This window comes from Biomphalaria glabrata, chromosome 1, assembly GCF_947242115.1.
Source record: "Biomphalaria glabrata chromosome 1, xgBioGlab47.1, whole genome shotgun sequence".
NCBI lineage: Eukaryota > Metazoa > Mollusca > Gastropoda > Planorbidae > Biomphalaria > Biomphalaria glabrata.
The window spans coordinates 8,134,781-8,153,349 of record NC_074711.1 but is presented as its reverse complement, the minus strand read 5'-3'; the positions used below and the strand labels follow the sequence as shown (position 1 = coordinate 8,153,349).

Genomic DNA, 18,569 nt, shown 5'->3' with positions numbered 1-18,569 from the left:
CAGATGAAAAAGAATTTAAAATTTTAAAAGAAAGACTTGAGAAAATGGAGAAAACTATATCGGATCACTCCAGAAAATTCAAAACTGTAAATCAGGAATTGAAAGATCTGGAGAACTTTAAAGAAACAAATTGCAGACAAACAGAACAGAATGATTGGATAATGCAGGAACTCAACTCTGCTAGCGAATTTATGACACAGATCCAGTCTGAGAATGAACTGCTGACTGAGTGAATCACCAGCCATGAACACAGTGTGTCCAAGTTGAATGGTGTGTCAGAGAGTTGGCAGCTTGAGCAGAAACGTCTAGAAGAACAAATTGAACAGCTCCAGAAGACAATACAGACCAACGAAAAGTCAAGCAGTATGAAAGTGGAAGAACTTGGAAAAGAAGTTCATGATACCAGTGAGTATATTTGTCTTAAAAACATATTCAAGTTGTAAAAGTATACATTAAGCATTTGACTACAGTCTGCAGTAAAGTATTAGTTATAAGAATTACAAAAAAAAAAATTGCTTCATTCATTCAATTTTTTTTATTGTCTAGATCTCACCCTAAATTCTTCAAATAAAAAGCTTGTTGTTTTACAAGACAGTTTAACAACTTTAGCCATAAAGGTACGCTAAAAATTGTATGTTGTATCACTTCCTCGAAGGGTTTGTTTTTGTTGTACTCCGTGATTTTGATCAATGTGAAATGCAAATCTCCTAAGCTTTTACTTTCTGATGACTGTAGAAAGGTCAAGTGAGTAAAAAAGCTTGGAAAAGATTGTAAGACAAGGAACGCAGATAAAAACAAATAAAATTCAGGTATTTCTAGATTAGAATACGCTTGTACGAATACAGTGTTTTGTAGTGTGTATTTTTAGACATTTCGGAACGGCGCAAATGCGATTACATGCTATATGCTATTTTTAGAGAAAGTCTAAATAAATGTTAAGTTTGTTTGAGAAAGACTATTGAGCTTCAGTTTAAATATGCTTTTAATTAGGCATCATAATACTGTACACCTGCAAGTGATATTTGATTAATTACCTGAATAAAGCTCTCGACCTTACCACAAAACAGGTACATGTAGGCTACCTGAAGTTTATGATGCTGATAAGCAGAATTGTTAAGGTTGTGGGAGAAAAATAACCGCCGTTAGAATTGTTTTAATGACCAGGCTTCAAATGTCAGTTTCTAAGACAAATTGATGCTATTACATAATATCTCCATTAGCTTTAATGTTTTCAGGATTTTCTGGTAATGTGTTTATTATCATTAAAAAACGGCGTAGCTTTGATTCTTTTGTATTAACGAGCCATACGTTAACAACTGCTTTGTGTATGTGTACAGTTAGATTAATTCAGTAGCCTATTGAATTATTTGTTACCTCGTGATTAATGTGTGAAAATAAATCTAAATCTCATATAGGTTGGTGATGTCTCCTCGGAAATGCAAACATTACGTAACAAGGTGGAAGAGATCGGTTAGTAATAATAATAATAATAATAATAATAATAAAAATGCTTTAGTGACGATATCTGTATGTCTTTTGGCCTGGATAAGTGTGGCATCATAAGCATTAAAAAGGGCAAGGCAACGAACACCAACATTGCATTTGAAGGCATCGAGGAATTGAACTCTGCCTCTCTTTATAAATATCTTGGAATAAACCAGAATGCCAAGATAAACCATAAAAAATTAAAAGAGGACTTTCTTGGCAAATATAGGCAAAGAGTTAATAAAATCCTCAACACCAAACTGTCTGGCAGTAATCTCATCACTGCAATTAACAGCTGGGCCGTCCCTGTGCTCCTTTACACGTTCGGTGTGATCAAATGGACTGACACCGACCTACATGACATTGACAGACTCACTAGAAAATTACTAACCAAGTTTCGATGCCTACACCCCAAGTCCTCCACCATAAGGTTATACCTGCCCAGCAAGGATGGGGGTCGTGGATTGCAGAACATCTTCAAATTGTGTAAGATGCAAGTTTTAAAAATACGATCAAAACTGCTCGCCTCCAGCAACAAATTAGTTTCCTTCCTACGGAAATACGACTCCGATGCAACCCCTCTGAACCTACACAATGCTGATGTCAATATCGGTTTGGACGACGTAGGGCATGAGATTCGCCAATGGGAAGAAAAAACACTCCACGGAAAATTTCCGGCTTCATTACATGGGGACAACATCGACAAGGCTGCTTCCTTAACATGGCTCAAAGCAGGTCATCTCTACCCTGAAACAGAAGGCTTTGTTACATCAATACAGGACAGAGTAATCAGGACAAAAAATTACGAGAAGCATATCCTGAAACTCAATGTTGTCGACAAATGCCGAAAATGTGGAAATGTGGGCGAGTCGATTGAACACATTATGGCAGGATGTCCAGCCCTATCAGAATCAGCCTACCTAGGTCGCCATAACCAAGTTGCAAAGTTAATACACCAACACCTGGCTTTGACGTACAAATTGATCGATAAGGACACTCCCCCTTATTATAAATACTCTCCGCAAGAGGTTCTCGAGTCTACTGATCATCTGCTGTACTGGGATAGGCCTATTCTGACCCACAAAACGGTAGATTTCAATCGCCCGGATCTGCTGTTCATCGATAAAAAAGAAAAAACCGCTACCATTATCGATATCGCCGTACCACTGTCTCATAATTTAAGAAAAACTGAGATAGAAAAACAAAGAAAATATGGGAACCTAGGCTTGGAGATTAAGCGTCTATGGAAATTGTCCAAAATAACAATATACCCCATTGTTATATCAACCGAGGGGATAATAACAACTGACCTCACAGACACCTTCAAGGCCCTTAACATTCCTAGGAACATCCTCGTTGCCTGTCAGAGGGCGGTACTGCTGCAGACCTGCCACATCACCAGAAAATTCCTCAGTGGAAACTGTTAAAGGGACTACGATGAATTTTGTTTCTCTTTAGCGAAACTCGACCCTGGCAGCGCCAGAGAATGACTACTCGTTCATTTCTAACATAATAATAATAATAAATAATAATAGTAATACTAAAAATAAAAAAAATAGACTATAATACTGCTTTATTGATCATACATGAATGGGCCTTAATAAGCCTGTAACAATATCTGAAAATATCAATATAAACTTTGGGCATTCTTGGATGGGGGATCCCTGCTCTTTTTTTTTCTCAAAGCTCTAAACCCTTCTCAGATTCTACATATTTATTTATATTTAGGTGAACGTTTTAGCTTTTCAAGATATGACTTAAACACATACACACACATGATATTTCATATAGCATTGAAACTCATTGTATGTACTCATATAGCATTGTATGTAACTTTCTGACTGTATGCAAAACATAGACACATAACTTTCAAACTATAGACAGAAATTTAATGACACAAGTGTTTAAGAAACTAAAACCCACAATCAAAACATAATAAAGTCATCTTCCAAGTGAACTAAAAATTGAAACCAAACGGTCTGATTTCAACTTCATTCTAAGATACGAAAAGATAATTTTTATTAGTCCAATCAAATGGTTTGACTACAATTCGACCACCTCAGCGTAACTTCTGTCACAATAACAATATAGATGCAAATATGAACAACATTCACACACGAAACACATACACACTCACAGCCAGCGCTTTATGAATTAGACTTCTATGTATATATATATATATATATATATATATATATATATATATATATATATATATACTTCTGCAAGAGAATTTAGACCTGTAACCTGTAACTTTTAAACCTTTTGTTAGAAAATATCACAGCACCTAAAGCTCACCAGTTCAAAGACAGAAATCTGGCATGGGAAAATAAGACAGCTACGGACAAACCTTTAGATCTTTGCCATGTAAGTCAATTCACGTCTTGTACGATATTCTGTATTATTGTCTGTTTTTAGTGGAGGGTTTATGTACTAAGTAGTCCTACAAGAATAAAAAGGTGTTTGAATATTCAAACGGTGAAGCCTTTTTTTTTGTGAAGATTTTTAGAACACATAAAAGTTCTATTACATTTCTACAATTACCAGCTTGTTCGTAAGTTAATGGTACTTAATAAAAGTGGTGTTGCTGAGTGCTGCATATGGTGAACTGTAGAGCGACGATTAAACATAAGCTATTGACTTGATTAACACCTTTAGTGATATCACTAAAATTAAAGGGCCATCAGGATAGAAGACTTAAAAGTAAAGTAGCAATTATACATAAAATACTGAACCATAATCTTCAAATACAAACACAAAATTTGATCAAATAATCAGAAATACACAAAGATAAAGGCACATTCCTCATCCCATATGCTAGGACAAATTTGTAGGCCTACAAATACTCCTTCTTCCCTAGTGCTATTAGAGCATGGAAAGGGTTGCTTGAGCTAACCAGAAAAACCAGTGACTTAGCAGAATTTAAGTTATTGGTTAACATGCATGACTAGATGCATGACACGTAGGACATAATCATCTTTTTTGAAGTAACGTCTGTATTATATAAAATAAGAAGATAAACAATTACTGTCCATTCTTTTTTCTTCAGTGTGTATGTTCTTAGGACATTTACTTGTCAAATATTTCGAATCTTCAAAGTTAAAGTCATTTTTGGAGCTAAATCCATTGGTTAACTTCACACTGTTGGTTTCTGTAGATCTAAATCCTAATTTTATTTGACCGTGTTTTCGTATTATGAAGCTATCTGGTATATACATTGTAAAGGCTTTCTCTCCCATTTTCCATTCTCAAATCAAATAAAAAATCGCAGAAATTGTTCATTGTCAATGCCAACACACGAACCAATAAAAGATTACCCAATTAGTTAATTAATTCACAGTAATTAGTTAATCTTGTTTTATATAGAGAAAGGGAGACAAATCTTGCCATATTATAAGATGTTTGTTAACAAATATTCTGCTTTTTTTTTCACTTGCTGTCATGCTCAACTGCGCATTCGGTAATGATTTAAGAAGCGTGTTAAAAGAAAAAAAAATACGTACTGTTACGTTTCTCTCTCTCCTAATCAGGAGTTCTGTAAACACTGCTAAACACACAACACATCAAGAATCTGACAACAAGAGCTCCACAATAATCTGTTACTTTAATACTGGTAAAATAAAACAGCCAATTCGACACAATTGGCAACACAATCAACTACTACAACGTTAGACTGTATATCACTGTACTAAACTCATAAACTCTACTGTCTCTTCCTGGACTCGTACGTTTCACTCGAGGACTCTACCAGGACCGACTTCATGGCAGACTAACAGTCCCGGTCTACTCACTGTCCTCTCCTGAACTGCTCTTTTCTTACTCACTGTGTCTCTCGTCCTCGCAGGCTTACATATGATCAGATGACCATAACACTGGTCATATTTGCGTGCAAAGTTCATGCCAGTACTGTCCCTTGCCCTTCGATTTAGCACGCTAAACTGTATTGCTGGCCTGTGTCACATATGTCAGCTGATCACACACAGTTAACACTATCGCGTCGCGAATAGGGTTATAAAAGTATTCTAGATAACTAGGAAATTTCCAAGCTAAGATCTTGTCAAGTCTTATGTAAATCCATGGCTTCTAAAAAGTCTTTTTGGAATATATAAAAAGAAAGACCGAGGCGAGCATTTGGATCGATGGAAGTTAGTTCTTTTTAGTCAAGCAAGTTTTTATCAGCTAATAATAATGGCGTTCATTCTATTCAAAATGTATTTATTACAGTGATTACAAATCTTATATCAACTAACTCTGTCTATCAGTTAATATATTTTACATACTATTTCTCCCACACCCATTCTCGGATCAAGTTGAAACTTGCATAATTTTTCTTTGGCATAGACAATACATGAATCAATACAAAAAAATCAATTAATCAATTAATTACTGGTAATTAATTATTTTGTTTAATACCAACAAATGAAATTAATCTTTCAGTATTATCATATTGTTTAATAAACAGGGTTTTGTCCCATTTAGATAATTGTACACGTTATTTCTCTAACACCCATGACCAAGGAGCACACCAGAGAGAGCATGACGCATGTGCGACACTAAATCCGCTTATATAAGATACTTTTTTTTAAATAAATATTCATTTTTTCTCTATTTATTTCAGCATCTTAAACAATACAATTAACGTCATTGTCACTTAATGAAGCTGTGTTTAATGTCCTATCATTTCAGTTGCAGGATGTTTTGAGTGAAGTTGTCTTGGTGCTGGAAAATACTAAAGGTATTTAATAAATTGTTTCTGGGTAACTTTTACGTCAGATCTAGCCATAAACTATCTCACCTGAAATAATAAACCACAAACTACTAGACTTCAAAGAAAATATCAAATCTCACATTGACCTACAAATAATCATCTTCTTTTTTGAAGTAACGTCTGTATTATATAAGATATGAATCGTGACCTAAGACGATATTTTATCCACAATTGATCAACCAACCACGTCTATCCACACCTGAAGGCTTAAGGCACAATTCTAAATGTACAAGGTAAAGGTTAATGATCAGTGTTTGGCGACCACCGAAAAGGGTAAAGGCGCATTTAGTTTTGAGAGGGTCTGTCCATCCATCCGTTTAACTTAACAAGTAAAGTCATGTAAAGTCCAAGCTCATGATATTTTGAGGCTTGTAAAATTGTCAATGCAGGGGTTACTATTTGTTTTCTGAAAGCAGTTTTGTTTTAAAAATAATATTTAAGCCTTTTTATTTCTTAAAATTATAGGCTACCATTTTTAAAACTAATTCTTAACTTTAAAAATAGTGAAGGTGATTTTTCGTACGCCAACTGCATAGAGAGACAGTTATGCATACATTTGTGTCATATACCTTAATAAATTAATGTAATTTAGTAATAAAGTAATTTATGTGTGTTCTGTTGTACGAACTGACAATGATTTACCGATTACTTTAATTCTTTTTTTTCAAAGAAAGAAATCTTTTACATACACTAAACTATCTGCATTGCAAAAACAAAATTATAACTGGATTTTGTAAGCAGTGTCCTACAAATCTATAATACTGAGACTCTCATCATTGAAAATATCACGACCAGTAAGTCACTTGACTAGAGGGAAGTACATATTCCAAATTTGAAAACATTCCGTAGGTCAATTAGATAATCATTCAGAATATCAACAATGCAATGCTGATAATAAAAACGTCAGCCAGCCACACGATACCACTACGTTGGCAACACGTTCTATCTTGTATAGATTCTGATTTTCGGGCTGCAAATATTGAAACCATTAGACCCGTGGCCTAGTGGAATATACCCAGGGGCGCAGCTAGGGATTTGGGGGCTCAATGGGGATTGACTTCTTTTGGGGACCCGGTGCATTTTGACATTCGACATCATGAAATGAGATAATGTACTTAATAAATATATAAGTCTAAATTCAAATTGGTACAGTATATCAGTAAAATTAACAAAAAAGTAATCATTAAGACTCCTTTAATAATACCTTTTTTTATTCGCGAAATAATGCACAAGTGACAAATCTCAATTCATATCGCTTCACGTCGTGCTTTCTGTGGAGCAAAGACATCTATAAAATCATCTACATCAGTATTGTTTAGTATTTGTGACTCCACAGACATTAATGCCATGCTTCTAAGCCTTTCTTGCGTCATTGTGCTCCTGAGATAGTTTTTGATTAACTTGAGCTTTGAGAATGATCTCTAAAATGACGCAATCTAAGTGGCCTGAGTTAGCAGTATTCGGATAGGGGTTGCAAGGTTTGAGCACACAAAATCACCAAACGAAGCAAGCTTCCTCAATATGTCAGTTGGTGATTGTTTTGTTGATCAAAAGTGCTCGTGCATCAATGACATCATTGAACAAGCGATTCGACTGTATTTCATCATACAAAAAGGAAAAAGTAACTCAGTTTGTCATCAGCTTCTCATCATGCATAGACTCCAAGAGGTATCTTGGTTCAAGAAGAAACACAAAGGTGTCCACATGGTTTTCCAGCCTTTGTAATCTGTCCTTCATCTCCATATAAAGTCTGTCCAGCACTTCTGTCGCAACACGTTTGAATTACAGTTCTATGGACAGTCCTACATCAGAACTCAACTCCTCATCAAGTCTGGTTATTTTGATTACAGGAACTCCATGACATTCATTACCTTTTTTGCTTTTTCGATGTATTGGCTGATCAGTTTCGTCCGTTGTTCATCATTTTGCAGAAGCACGAAATGGTTTTAATTTCTTCGACAGCTTCCCGTATGTACAGACTTTAGTAGTTTATTCTGAACTATATTGATTGTGCGAAGGACATTTGACCACAATTCCAGATAAGCAAAAATATTTCCACTGCACGAAGAAGATTCTGTGCACTGCTTCTAATGACAATTCTTTCAGTTGTTGATTCATAAAGTTTGTCCAACGGTTTGATGATTTTGTCGAGATACAAGGAAACTGCCAACGTAGCTTCTTCTCTTGCGGACCACCTTGTATTACTTTCCTTTCTTAAACTCCCGGCTTCAGCTTCTTTCAGGTTAGCCCATCTCTGGGGTGAATTGGAAAAAAAAAATTAACTATTCATGTACAGTTCCAAAAAAAAAGGTGACAATTGCTGGATCTATCTCAGAAGAAGGAGGAGCTGCCAGGTTCAGAGAGTGATTATCACAGTTCAGAAATGTTGCCTTTGGATTTATGTCTAAGAGACGTTTCTGCAGGTCAGACAGACGGCTTCTCATTGTGGCTGCGGTATCATAAGTTTGACATGTGCACAGATCAAGGTCCTGTCCAATGTCTTTAAGAACTAACGATTCCAGGTATAAGACATATTTACCAAATGTTGTAGCCGTATCTAATCTTTTTAGCCCCTGACACGTCGAGAAGTGAACAAGATTTCTTTTCATATTTGGTTTATTCACAGTCGTAATTTTGCTTCAAACACTTCACGTGATCAGACACAGTTGTGACAGTTTTGCCTTTAATTTGAGTTTCCAATTCAAGTTCAAGTTTTGCATTGACCAGTGAGATAAACTGCAAATGCCAAATCCCGAACCCATTCGCCAGTTTCACTTTTCTTGTGGCCAGTGCAAAAATCTCTACAATACTTTATGACAAGAAAGCCGGCGGACTTCTGTGTAGTAGGGAGCACAATCAAATTCGTGTCCTATTTCATCCAGAAACATTGAAAATTTGCTAGTATTTAAACCAATAAACGAATAAAATTGAGAGCGACTGAAACTGGTCTCATGACACGTTAGAACTAGTTGCTGTGCGCAGAATGTTTCTTGGTGAATGATGCACTGAAAATGAGCAAATTTAAAATTAGCATAATTCTCTCTTATTTTTCCAAGTAGCTTTGCATCAAAACAATTTCATTTCATTGTTGGTGCGCCAACCTTTATTAGACTAGCTAGCTTTACCATGGGTAAATTGTACTGTAATTTCACTTCCAGTTATTTCTCAAAAACATCTTCGCTTGTTGTGGTGTTATGTATAGAACAGAACTCAAGTAGCTCTTCATGTATCTCAAAATCCTGTCACAGGCCCTTATGAATATAGCCTACTATGCTACACCCGTTACATCAGTTGACTCATCGAGAGCCAATGAAAATAATTTAAAAATTGACTATTTTGTTCTTTAATTGTTCACACAATCTGACTGACATGTCATTTATTCTATCTGCCACAGTGTCACTAGTTAACGCTATTTCTTTAAACGCTTTCACCTTTACTGAACAAATTACTTCCGCAACTTTAACGACACACTCCTTCATAAAATCACATTTACTAAATGATTTGTTATGACTTGCAATTAAGTTTGACAAAATGTAGCTTTAGCTTGCTTTAACTGCAGACTCACTCGTTGTTCAGTTTAACAAATACTATTTTTGAATTGAATTAGCTTGTCATCTCTAATTTTCCAGCGTAATATTTTAACATTATTTTGATATTTATTTTTTTAGGTGAGCAAGCGGGCCGCATGCAAATTGGTCGCGGGCCGCATGCGGCCCCCGAACGTCATGTTTGACATGCCTGCAGTATATACCAAGTTACTTCCTGAGAGTAACACTGCACTAGTCAGCGCTATGGAAGTTACTCCTTGAAATTAAGAGTAAACCCGCACGGAAAGAGTTAATACTCTGCAACTAGGGTCACTAACTTATAAAACAACTTGAAAAGCAAGAGTACATGGCAGTGACTCATTATTTAATTTATTTACAAAAAAATTATGGACTCTCATTTGGGGGCCCTCCTCAAGTGGGGGCCCTGAGGGATCTTCAAATTCTCACCACATCCCCCACCCTAGCTACGCCACTGAATACACCACTTGACTACCGATCAAGAAGGTTTGATTTCCAATCAAAGATGAGTTGCAGTGGCATAGCTAGGGTTAGGGAGAAGAGGGAAGAATTTGAAAATCCACTTGAGGGGCGCCCACAAATAAAGTTTTTTTTTTACATTAACTATTAAATATTACGAAAATTGCATGGGCCCCCAAAGATGTCAAGCCCCCCCCCCCCCGGAAAATTTCTAGCTACGCCCCTGTTGAGTTGTGTTTTCTGAGAGACTAAATAAAAAAAGATGAGACTAGAGCGCATTGACCTTGATGTAGCATAAACTTTGCGCCATACAAAAAGTAATTCTAAAAATAAAAACCTGCATTTTTACCTGCGTTGCCTACAAAACAGATGATTTTAATTAGTGCTTTTTCATTTTTTTTAGCTTTCTCAATACGATATGAACCTATCACTTATCTAGACCAGTTGGGAAAATGGGGGGGGGGGGGGAGAATTTTATTGCAATTAGTTTTAAAACTTAAAAAAAAAAAAAAAGAACGACCTCAATTCAAATTCATGGCGCACGCCTCATCGGGCAAACATGCTAACAACTCTGAGGTACTAATGACTAGAAAATATTGTATAGATATATATTGCTTATTTTAACTTAGAGCGGCGACTTATTAAGGTGACTAATTCAGCTTATACCACCACTACAGTCAAGTACACTCTCTTTCTCTTGTTCCAGATACTAAACAGAATAATTAAACTACCAATGGTTAAGTAACTGATTGGTTATTTGTTATTCTTGTGTTGTCTGGTAAAAGAAATAATTGTTCAGAATTTTGCTTGATCCGAGATTGGGTGTGGAAAATAACGTGTACTACAAACTTTTTACAGTGATTTGATATAAGTTTTATGATAAAGAAAAAGAGTATATAATTGATCTTTAAATATTGCTATTTGTGAATTAATCTTTTGTTTATAATTTAATTTTTGTTAAATTTCAGATTATCCATCCATGCATGTTATCTTTAGTGCACATGTGGACGTGAAAACAGATGAGTGGAATTTGGAGGAACACAGGATAGTAGACTGTTTCACAGCTGTGGCGTACAATTCGGGCGGCTATGAGCCCAAAACAGGAATATTCACAGCGTCCTGCAATGGCATTTATAAATGCCGTGTGTCCGTTAGCACCAGCACTGGCCAGCATATCCAGTTAGGTCTTTTCAAAACTGATTCGCAGAAATATCATGAGAAGAATCGATATCAAAGAGGACTATCAGGATTCAGCCGCCGAGGAAGAGGCCATGATGTACGTACACATGTCCTAAACGCTGTGTTTGACAAGGGTTTTATTTATAGAGAGAATGACGACATTTTGGTAGCTACATCTTTGGACCAGGTGGAGATAAGCAATAGAACGAGTCGTATTTTGTGTTATGTGCAACTAAATCGAGGAGACACATTGTATGTCAAATCTTTAACTAATTGTCAAAACCTTAGATTACATTCTTATTCCCAATTCACTTGTTCTCTACTTACTCAAGATTTAAGCAACTAAATATGGTTTGAAGTTGTTTAAAATAAGGTTTAATTTCTATAAGAAGTAGAATATAAAAATACTTTTAAAACAAGCAAAATATAACCAATCTTAAAAAAGACAAACAAACAAACAAACAAAGCTTATCTAAGAGAAAGAACGCCGTCCTTATTACTATATCTATCAATAATGTGCATTTTATTTCCCTTATTTGGTATTAAACAAAATGTTTAATTACCAACAATAAATTGACTAATTCAGTATTTTTGCATATCGATTCATATTTTTTGTTGAGTATTATAAATATTTGTTTAAAGTATCAGCTTGATCGGAGAATGTGTGAGGGAGAAATAGCGTTAACAATTATTTAAGGGGACTAAACCCGACAAATTTAGCCATATATGTGGAATACTGAGCGATTAGTTTCCCTTGTGGGTGTCAAATAAAATAATTAAAGATCAGTTATTAGTTGTCTTTTTGTTTCCTTTTTTTTTATTAATTCATGTCTTGTCTATGCCATTGAATAATAGTGCGAAGTTTCAACTTTACCCAAGAATGGGGGTGGCAGAAAAATAACGAGTACACATTTTTTACCAGACAGAAAGACAGAGTGAGTTCATATAAGCTTTTTAAAAAAACTTATAAAAGGACAGAACTCCCCACTTACTGCTACAACTCTAAAAATGTAGACGTTATTGCCCTTTTTAAAAATTAGTATGACCAATAGTTAGTTGACTATTGGTTATTTTTTTAATTCAATGATGTCTAGTAAGGTACAATAAATAACTGTTTAAAGTTTAAAGAAATAATGCGTACAATCATCTATATGGTTAAAACCCCACATATTGAGCCTTAATTGTGAAGAATTAATTTCCTTGTTGGTGTCAAACAAAATTAATTAATTACTGGTAATTAATATTATTCTACATTTTGTGGTGGATCATAATTAAGTATGAGTCCCTGGGCGATAGTACTGTCTCTAGTACTGTCTCTACTGCCGTAGATCCAGCTACTTGAACCACGTGAAAATAAGTTCGTTTTGTATCTTATATCTTATTATTTTACAAAAGCTAATATTAACTAACTTTGTTTTTCTGCATGGGTGGATTGTTTTACACTTTTATTTCTACCAATTTCTATTCTGAGAAATTTTCAGTTATACATTGTACATGGCAACACAGGAATACAAAATATTAATTAATAAAATTAATTAATAAATTATTCGCAACTAATTATTTTTTTTTCTTTTATATAGAAAAAATATAAGCACATATATTGCGATATTGAGATATAGTTGTGATAGAACGGTGCTCTCCGTTCACTCAATAAAAGCTTTGTTTAAAAAAAAACAGTATTTATGTATATCTTGCTTGTTACAGCTGTTGTTTTTTTTTATATCATGGCACAACAGTGTCCTGCCAGATGCCAAGAAAGTGAATTAAACTATAAAAATTCATTATTTGTCATTTGTAATCTGTTCTGATTTGATAATAATAATGACGTATTCAAACTAGCAGACGACAGATCGTGGAACTAACTTATGCGCTTGTTTCACCTTCACCTATCACTTTGTCCTTTGAAACGTTTGGGCACCACATATGATCGGTTGGCCGACTTTCACGTTCCTATCTCTCTTTTGCTTTGGATGGAACGTTGACACATCGTCTTTATTTGAAAGAGCTAACATCCAGCTTAACTACTTAAAGCAGGGGTTCTCAACCTGTGGGTCGATTGACCATTTGCCATGGGTCGCCTAAGACCTTCGAAAATATGGATTGTTATTGTCTATTATACAATTCTGTGTGTATGGGGGGGGGGGGGTCGCGGCAGAGTGGGGGATTGTAAAAAGGGTCGGCGAGCTTAAAAGGTTGAGAACCGCTGACCTAAAGCTTATGGCACCGTACTTGATATGTTTCAAAAAAAAAAAATTTTATTTCCATTTGTTTTTTCCGCAATTAACTTAACAAACAATGTCAATAACATTAAAAATAAGAACTTAGCAGGACGGACTTAAAACGAAGTTTTCAAACATGCTCCAACTAAGCTAGAACGAGACTACGAGCTTACACAGAGATATCAAAAGTTCGTTGATGTCTTCAAAACGATACAATATATTACAGACTTCAAAAATGCTCCTTCTTCCCTAGTGCTATTATTTCTTTTTACTTGACAACAAAAGAATCAATACAAAAAAATATAACCTATTAGTTAAGTAACTATTGGTAATTAATTATTTAATGATGACTTATGACTGATCCAAACTAAATGATAGAATTACATTTCGCATAAAATTTTAAAATCTTTTTTTTTTTTTAAATATTAATTACCAATAGTTAATTAATTTGTTATTTTTCTTTATTGATTCTTGATTTGTCAGGTGCAGTAAATAATTGTGCGAAAAATTCAACTTAATACGAGATTGGATGTGGGATAAATAACGTGTAAAAACGTTTTATTCAGACAGACAAATAGAGAGTTTGTGTAATCTTAAAAAAAGTGTGCCATTATAACTCTCATACTATAAACCATGATACAGATGTACACTTTTAGGAACAAAATTACATTTTGATTTTGATATTCTATCACTCACATAAACGGTTGCTTTCTTTGTCAATCTAAAAAGAAAAAAGAATAAAAAATATTAGTGTCTAAAACCAATGATTAGAACAAAAACACACATAAGTTAAGAAAATCAGACATCTTGTAAAAAAAATATAGAAGTATATGTTTTTATTCTCATCTGTACAGAATTTTCATTTATCTAAACTCTAAACCGATCTTTACCTCCCTTATCCTTGCAGTGGTTCATTAACCAAACAATTTGTAAATTACAAAAGAAGTGTTGAAAAATACGTACAAAAAATTAAGAAAACGCAGATTACTGTTAACATTAGCTGTAAAAAAAAACATTTTTTTTTGCTTGGACCAACAATCGATCTATTTTATATTAATGAGGCTTAGAGTAAATTTAAATCTTCTACACGTTATCTCTACCGCTTCCATTCTTGGATCAAAGTGAAACTTTGCACAATTATTCATTGTCAATGACAACACACGAATCCAAAAAAGAAAAAAAAAAAGAAAAACAAAGATTCGCAACACAATTTATAGTAATTAATTATTCTTGTTTTATGTGTATTCTGTTTAAATCAAATGCAGGCCTATATAATTAAATTGTTCGCAAAAAATTTCTAAACTAAAAATGAACAAGTAAAATTTTCTAACTTTATTAGTAATTCAATGATTCAGTGACAATCAAGTTCATCATCCATCATTGAAGGTTCTAGTTCGAATTTCTTTCTTACTTAAAATAATTTTCCATGTCACTCTGACCTTTATTTCACTATATGAGTTACACGGAGTTCTCATCATCTCATCTGTCCCTTGATTTTGACAGTGGGGTGCTTTAAGACTTAACTCCGACAGCTGCTGTATTAAGCAAGATATCAGGAGGGAGGCCAGCCCATTCTTTTATGTTATCCAGCCAGCTTTTCTTTGGACGAACCTTTCGTGATCCCTCCACTGTATTGTTACGAATCTCACTATCCAGGCTCTCTGCAAACTGCACCATACACCACCAACTTAAAGAACTTGACAACTCAGGGCTCCAGAGTAACGTAAAACTTTAATAGTTGAATAAATAACAGCCAATACTGTACAATTGGCAACACGTACACTGTACAAATATCTCTCTTGTTAATAGCCGTTCCGCCGTATCGACTCTTGCACTTGCCTCTCCGTCTCGTTCCGGGCTCGCACTGGGTTCAACAGTTCAGGACTGACTTCACACACTAGGCTCATTGTGTCGGACTCGATCGCAGACCAAGATCAGGACGCCAGCCGTCTCAACTGTACTTGACAGTACTCCGCACTGAACCGTCGTAATGCTCCGTACAGAACCACACCGCTGAACTGTGCTGTAGTCGACCGGACTGTAGTGGACCTTCTGTCGTAAACCTCCTTTCTGAACCTTCTGTCGTGAACCGTCTGGACTGCGACACCTCCGCTCTTATATAGGGTCCCTACTGGCCTTCTCGAACCGGACAGAACGCCGCTCGACGTTTCTAGGTGGTCAGATGACTACAACTCTCGTGACGCTCCTGAGCTCTGTTCACGACGTCGATCCTTCCCGAACCGCCGTGTTGACACTAGTCTCGGCTGACAGTCGTAACTCGTCACGGTTGACCGCTCGTCGAGCGCTGGCCTGGGGCGATTTGCGTCGGCTGACCACACACACACCACTACTCCTCTCTGTGCCACCACCAAGTTTATAACAGTGTCTTGAAGAATAACTTTTGATAGTGCGTAATGGTCTCTACGTCTAAATGGTTGTGATACAAAAAACTGTTGGGTATCAGATACCAGGATAAGAAGATAAAGAGTTTGTACTTATACAAGTCAATACTGTGGCTGGCATGAAGACCTCTAGCAAAAAATACAGTTTTACTTTTACTGGGAAGCTGATGTTAGTCTTGCAGACTTTCCACGGTTTACTCATGACAGTGGATCCCAAGCCTAAACGAGTTTCTATCTTTTTATTGGTTAAAAAGTTTACAAATATTAAAGATGTATTCAAAATAAAAAAAAAAAAAAAACTCAAAGTATGCGTGTTACTACGTACTGCCTAACCGCAGCGTAAAATAAATGAAAATCTTAAGGTTTCTACAACTTCACCTAGTCTCTTGAATGAGTTACATTGATCAAATGAAGGTCTACAGAAGAATACAAAATAATAATAATATTTTAGAAAGGAATTCTTGTATTATTTTTAGTTTCAGACCAAAGTCGGAAGCTTTGATAATTCAAAATTGAAAGCTTCGAAATAGTAAAATTTGATGATACTCAATAAATGACTTTAATTAATTAACATATTAAAAAAATTAAAAGCAAATAAAGTATATTATTCTACCATTAGTAATTCTATTAAACCGAATAAAGCATCTGGACCTGATGGTATTCCAGCAAGATTACTCAAAGAACTAAGCAATGAGCTAGCACTAGTGTTCAAAATACTTTTTCAGGCATCTCTTACCAGGGCAGAGTACCGACGGACTGAAAAGAAGCTATTTAAAAAAGGAGAAAAATCTGAAATAGGAAACTATAGACCAGTATCACTTACCAGCATCACATGTAAATCCCAGCGCACATAATATGTAGTAGTAACACCATAAACCACTTAGACAAACATAATGTCCTCACCCCATACCAACATGGCATTAGGAAATATAGATCACGTGAAACACAATTAATAGAAATAATTGATGATTTTTTAAAAGGTTTAGATAATAGTGAGGAAATTGATGCTTACTAGATTTTTCTAAGACTTTTGACAAAGTTCACCACCATAGTTTGCTTAAACAATTTAAATATTTTGGCATTGATAGTCCATTGCAAAAGTGGATTAAGGATTTTCTGATAGGGAGAGAACAAACTAATAATAAATGGCTCTAAATCAACACCAATAACAGTAAACTCAGGTGTACCCCAAGGAACAGTCTTATGTCCAGTACTATTCCTAATTTACACAAGTGATTTACCAAATTGCATTAGTTCAGGAACTAAAGTCAGATTATTTGCAGACGATTGCATAATATATAGAACAATAAAAACAACACAAAATACTGAAATTTTACAAAGAGAAGGCAAGCATAACCATTGGCTGCCGGTGGTCGATTAAGATTTTCTTTCGCCGTCTGCGTCTGTATATATAGGGGAAGGTGGGGCTAGTTGTCACAATTTTAAAATTTTGATGTTTTTAACATATTTAGAATTAATTGATTCTCACCAAACTTAACATGCTGTAACTTAAATATTCAGACAACAACTAGAGTAAATGAAATGAACTTTATCTCTTTATGTATCAGATTTATACAACAGAAACGTGGCTGGGTTGAGGTTGTGACATCTTGCCCCACACCGGGGTAAGTTGACACAGGGCATGGGGTAAAATGTCACACATTAAAAAATCACGATATCTTGCTATGTCTACAAGAAATAGCATATTTAGTCATGACTTTGTTCTTGTAGTCGTTTACTTGACAGGTCGTCGTGAAAGAATGATCTATCAGTAGAGTTTCTGAAATGTTTTGGAGTTAAGGGTAGATAGGATCTATCTATATTTGAGCGGATGTACAGTCTATCAAATCCGGCCGTCTCTTTGGTTCTGGTTTATTATACATAACTAGTCGACACAAGGCGTGGCATATGCCGTTATTTTGCAGGGCCGGACTTAAGCCAACTTTCATATAAATTAAACCATTTTATAACTTTTAACAGATTTCCCGCGGCCACCTGTATTACCAGGAGCTCCTGGAAATCTCCTGAAATAGCAAAAATTACGAAAAAGTCATGGAAATCTCCGGAAATTATTCATATCTTTTGAAAACATACAAATCTTATGAAATATATAAAAAAAATTGTCATTTTGGGATGTCATTCAATATTAAAAACGCCAATCCTACGCGCGATAAATAAAAACGGCATTATGCATTACCCGTAATTCAAACTAATGAACAATTACTTGAGGTCAACAATTCTCGAAGAAAGACTGAAACATTTGGTAATTCTTGCTATTGAGCGCGATCTATTGTTAAGGCTCTTCCGCGGTGGCGAATGTAATCAATGAAATGATCATGAGGTAACCTTCCACTAAATCAGTAACACCGGCGAAAGGCCGAAACAATCAATATATGTAGTCGACGCTGATGTTGGTCAACAAATATGTTTACAGATTAAGAAAGGAATCGTCCGATGTCAACTAGGTCCGTAAAGTACTTCTTATTCTTAC

The 18,569-nt window shown here is 35.3% G+C and overlaps 1 protein-coding gene across 1 annotated transcript; it reads left to right on the top strand.

Moving 5' to 3' along the window:
• Positions 1–14: 14 nt before the first annotated feature.
• LOC106080063 (uncharacterized) lies at positions 15–12,843 on the top strand. Its single transcript, XM_056020158.1, has 6 exons — positions 15–363; positions 547–617; positions 1,416–1,470; positions 3,758–3,852; positions 6,172–6,220; positions 11,247–12,843. Exons 3-6 carry the CDS (start codon positions 1,437–1,439, stop codon positions 11,801–11,803), a joined length of 735 nt encoding a protein of 244 aa, XP_055876133.1. The 5' UTR covers positions 15–363; positions 547–617; positions 1,416–1,436; the 3' UTR covers positions 11,804–12,843.
• Positions 12,844–18,569: the final 5,726 nt, after the last annotated feature.

Bases quoted from the DNA above. Each gene is read 5' to 3' on its own strand.
- LOC106080063 (XM_056020158.1), top strand. From the start codon at position 1,437: ATGCAAACATTACGTAACAAGGTGGAAGAGATCG. The intron at 3,853-6,171 runs GTAAGTCAATTC...CTATCATTTCAG, and splicing joins AACCTTTAGATCTTTGCCAT to TTGCAGGATGTTTTGAGTGA. The intron at 6,221-11,246 runs GTATTTAATAAA...GTTAAATTTCAG, and splicing joins GGTGCTGGAAAATACTAAAG to ATTATCCATCCATGCATGTT.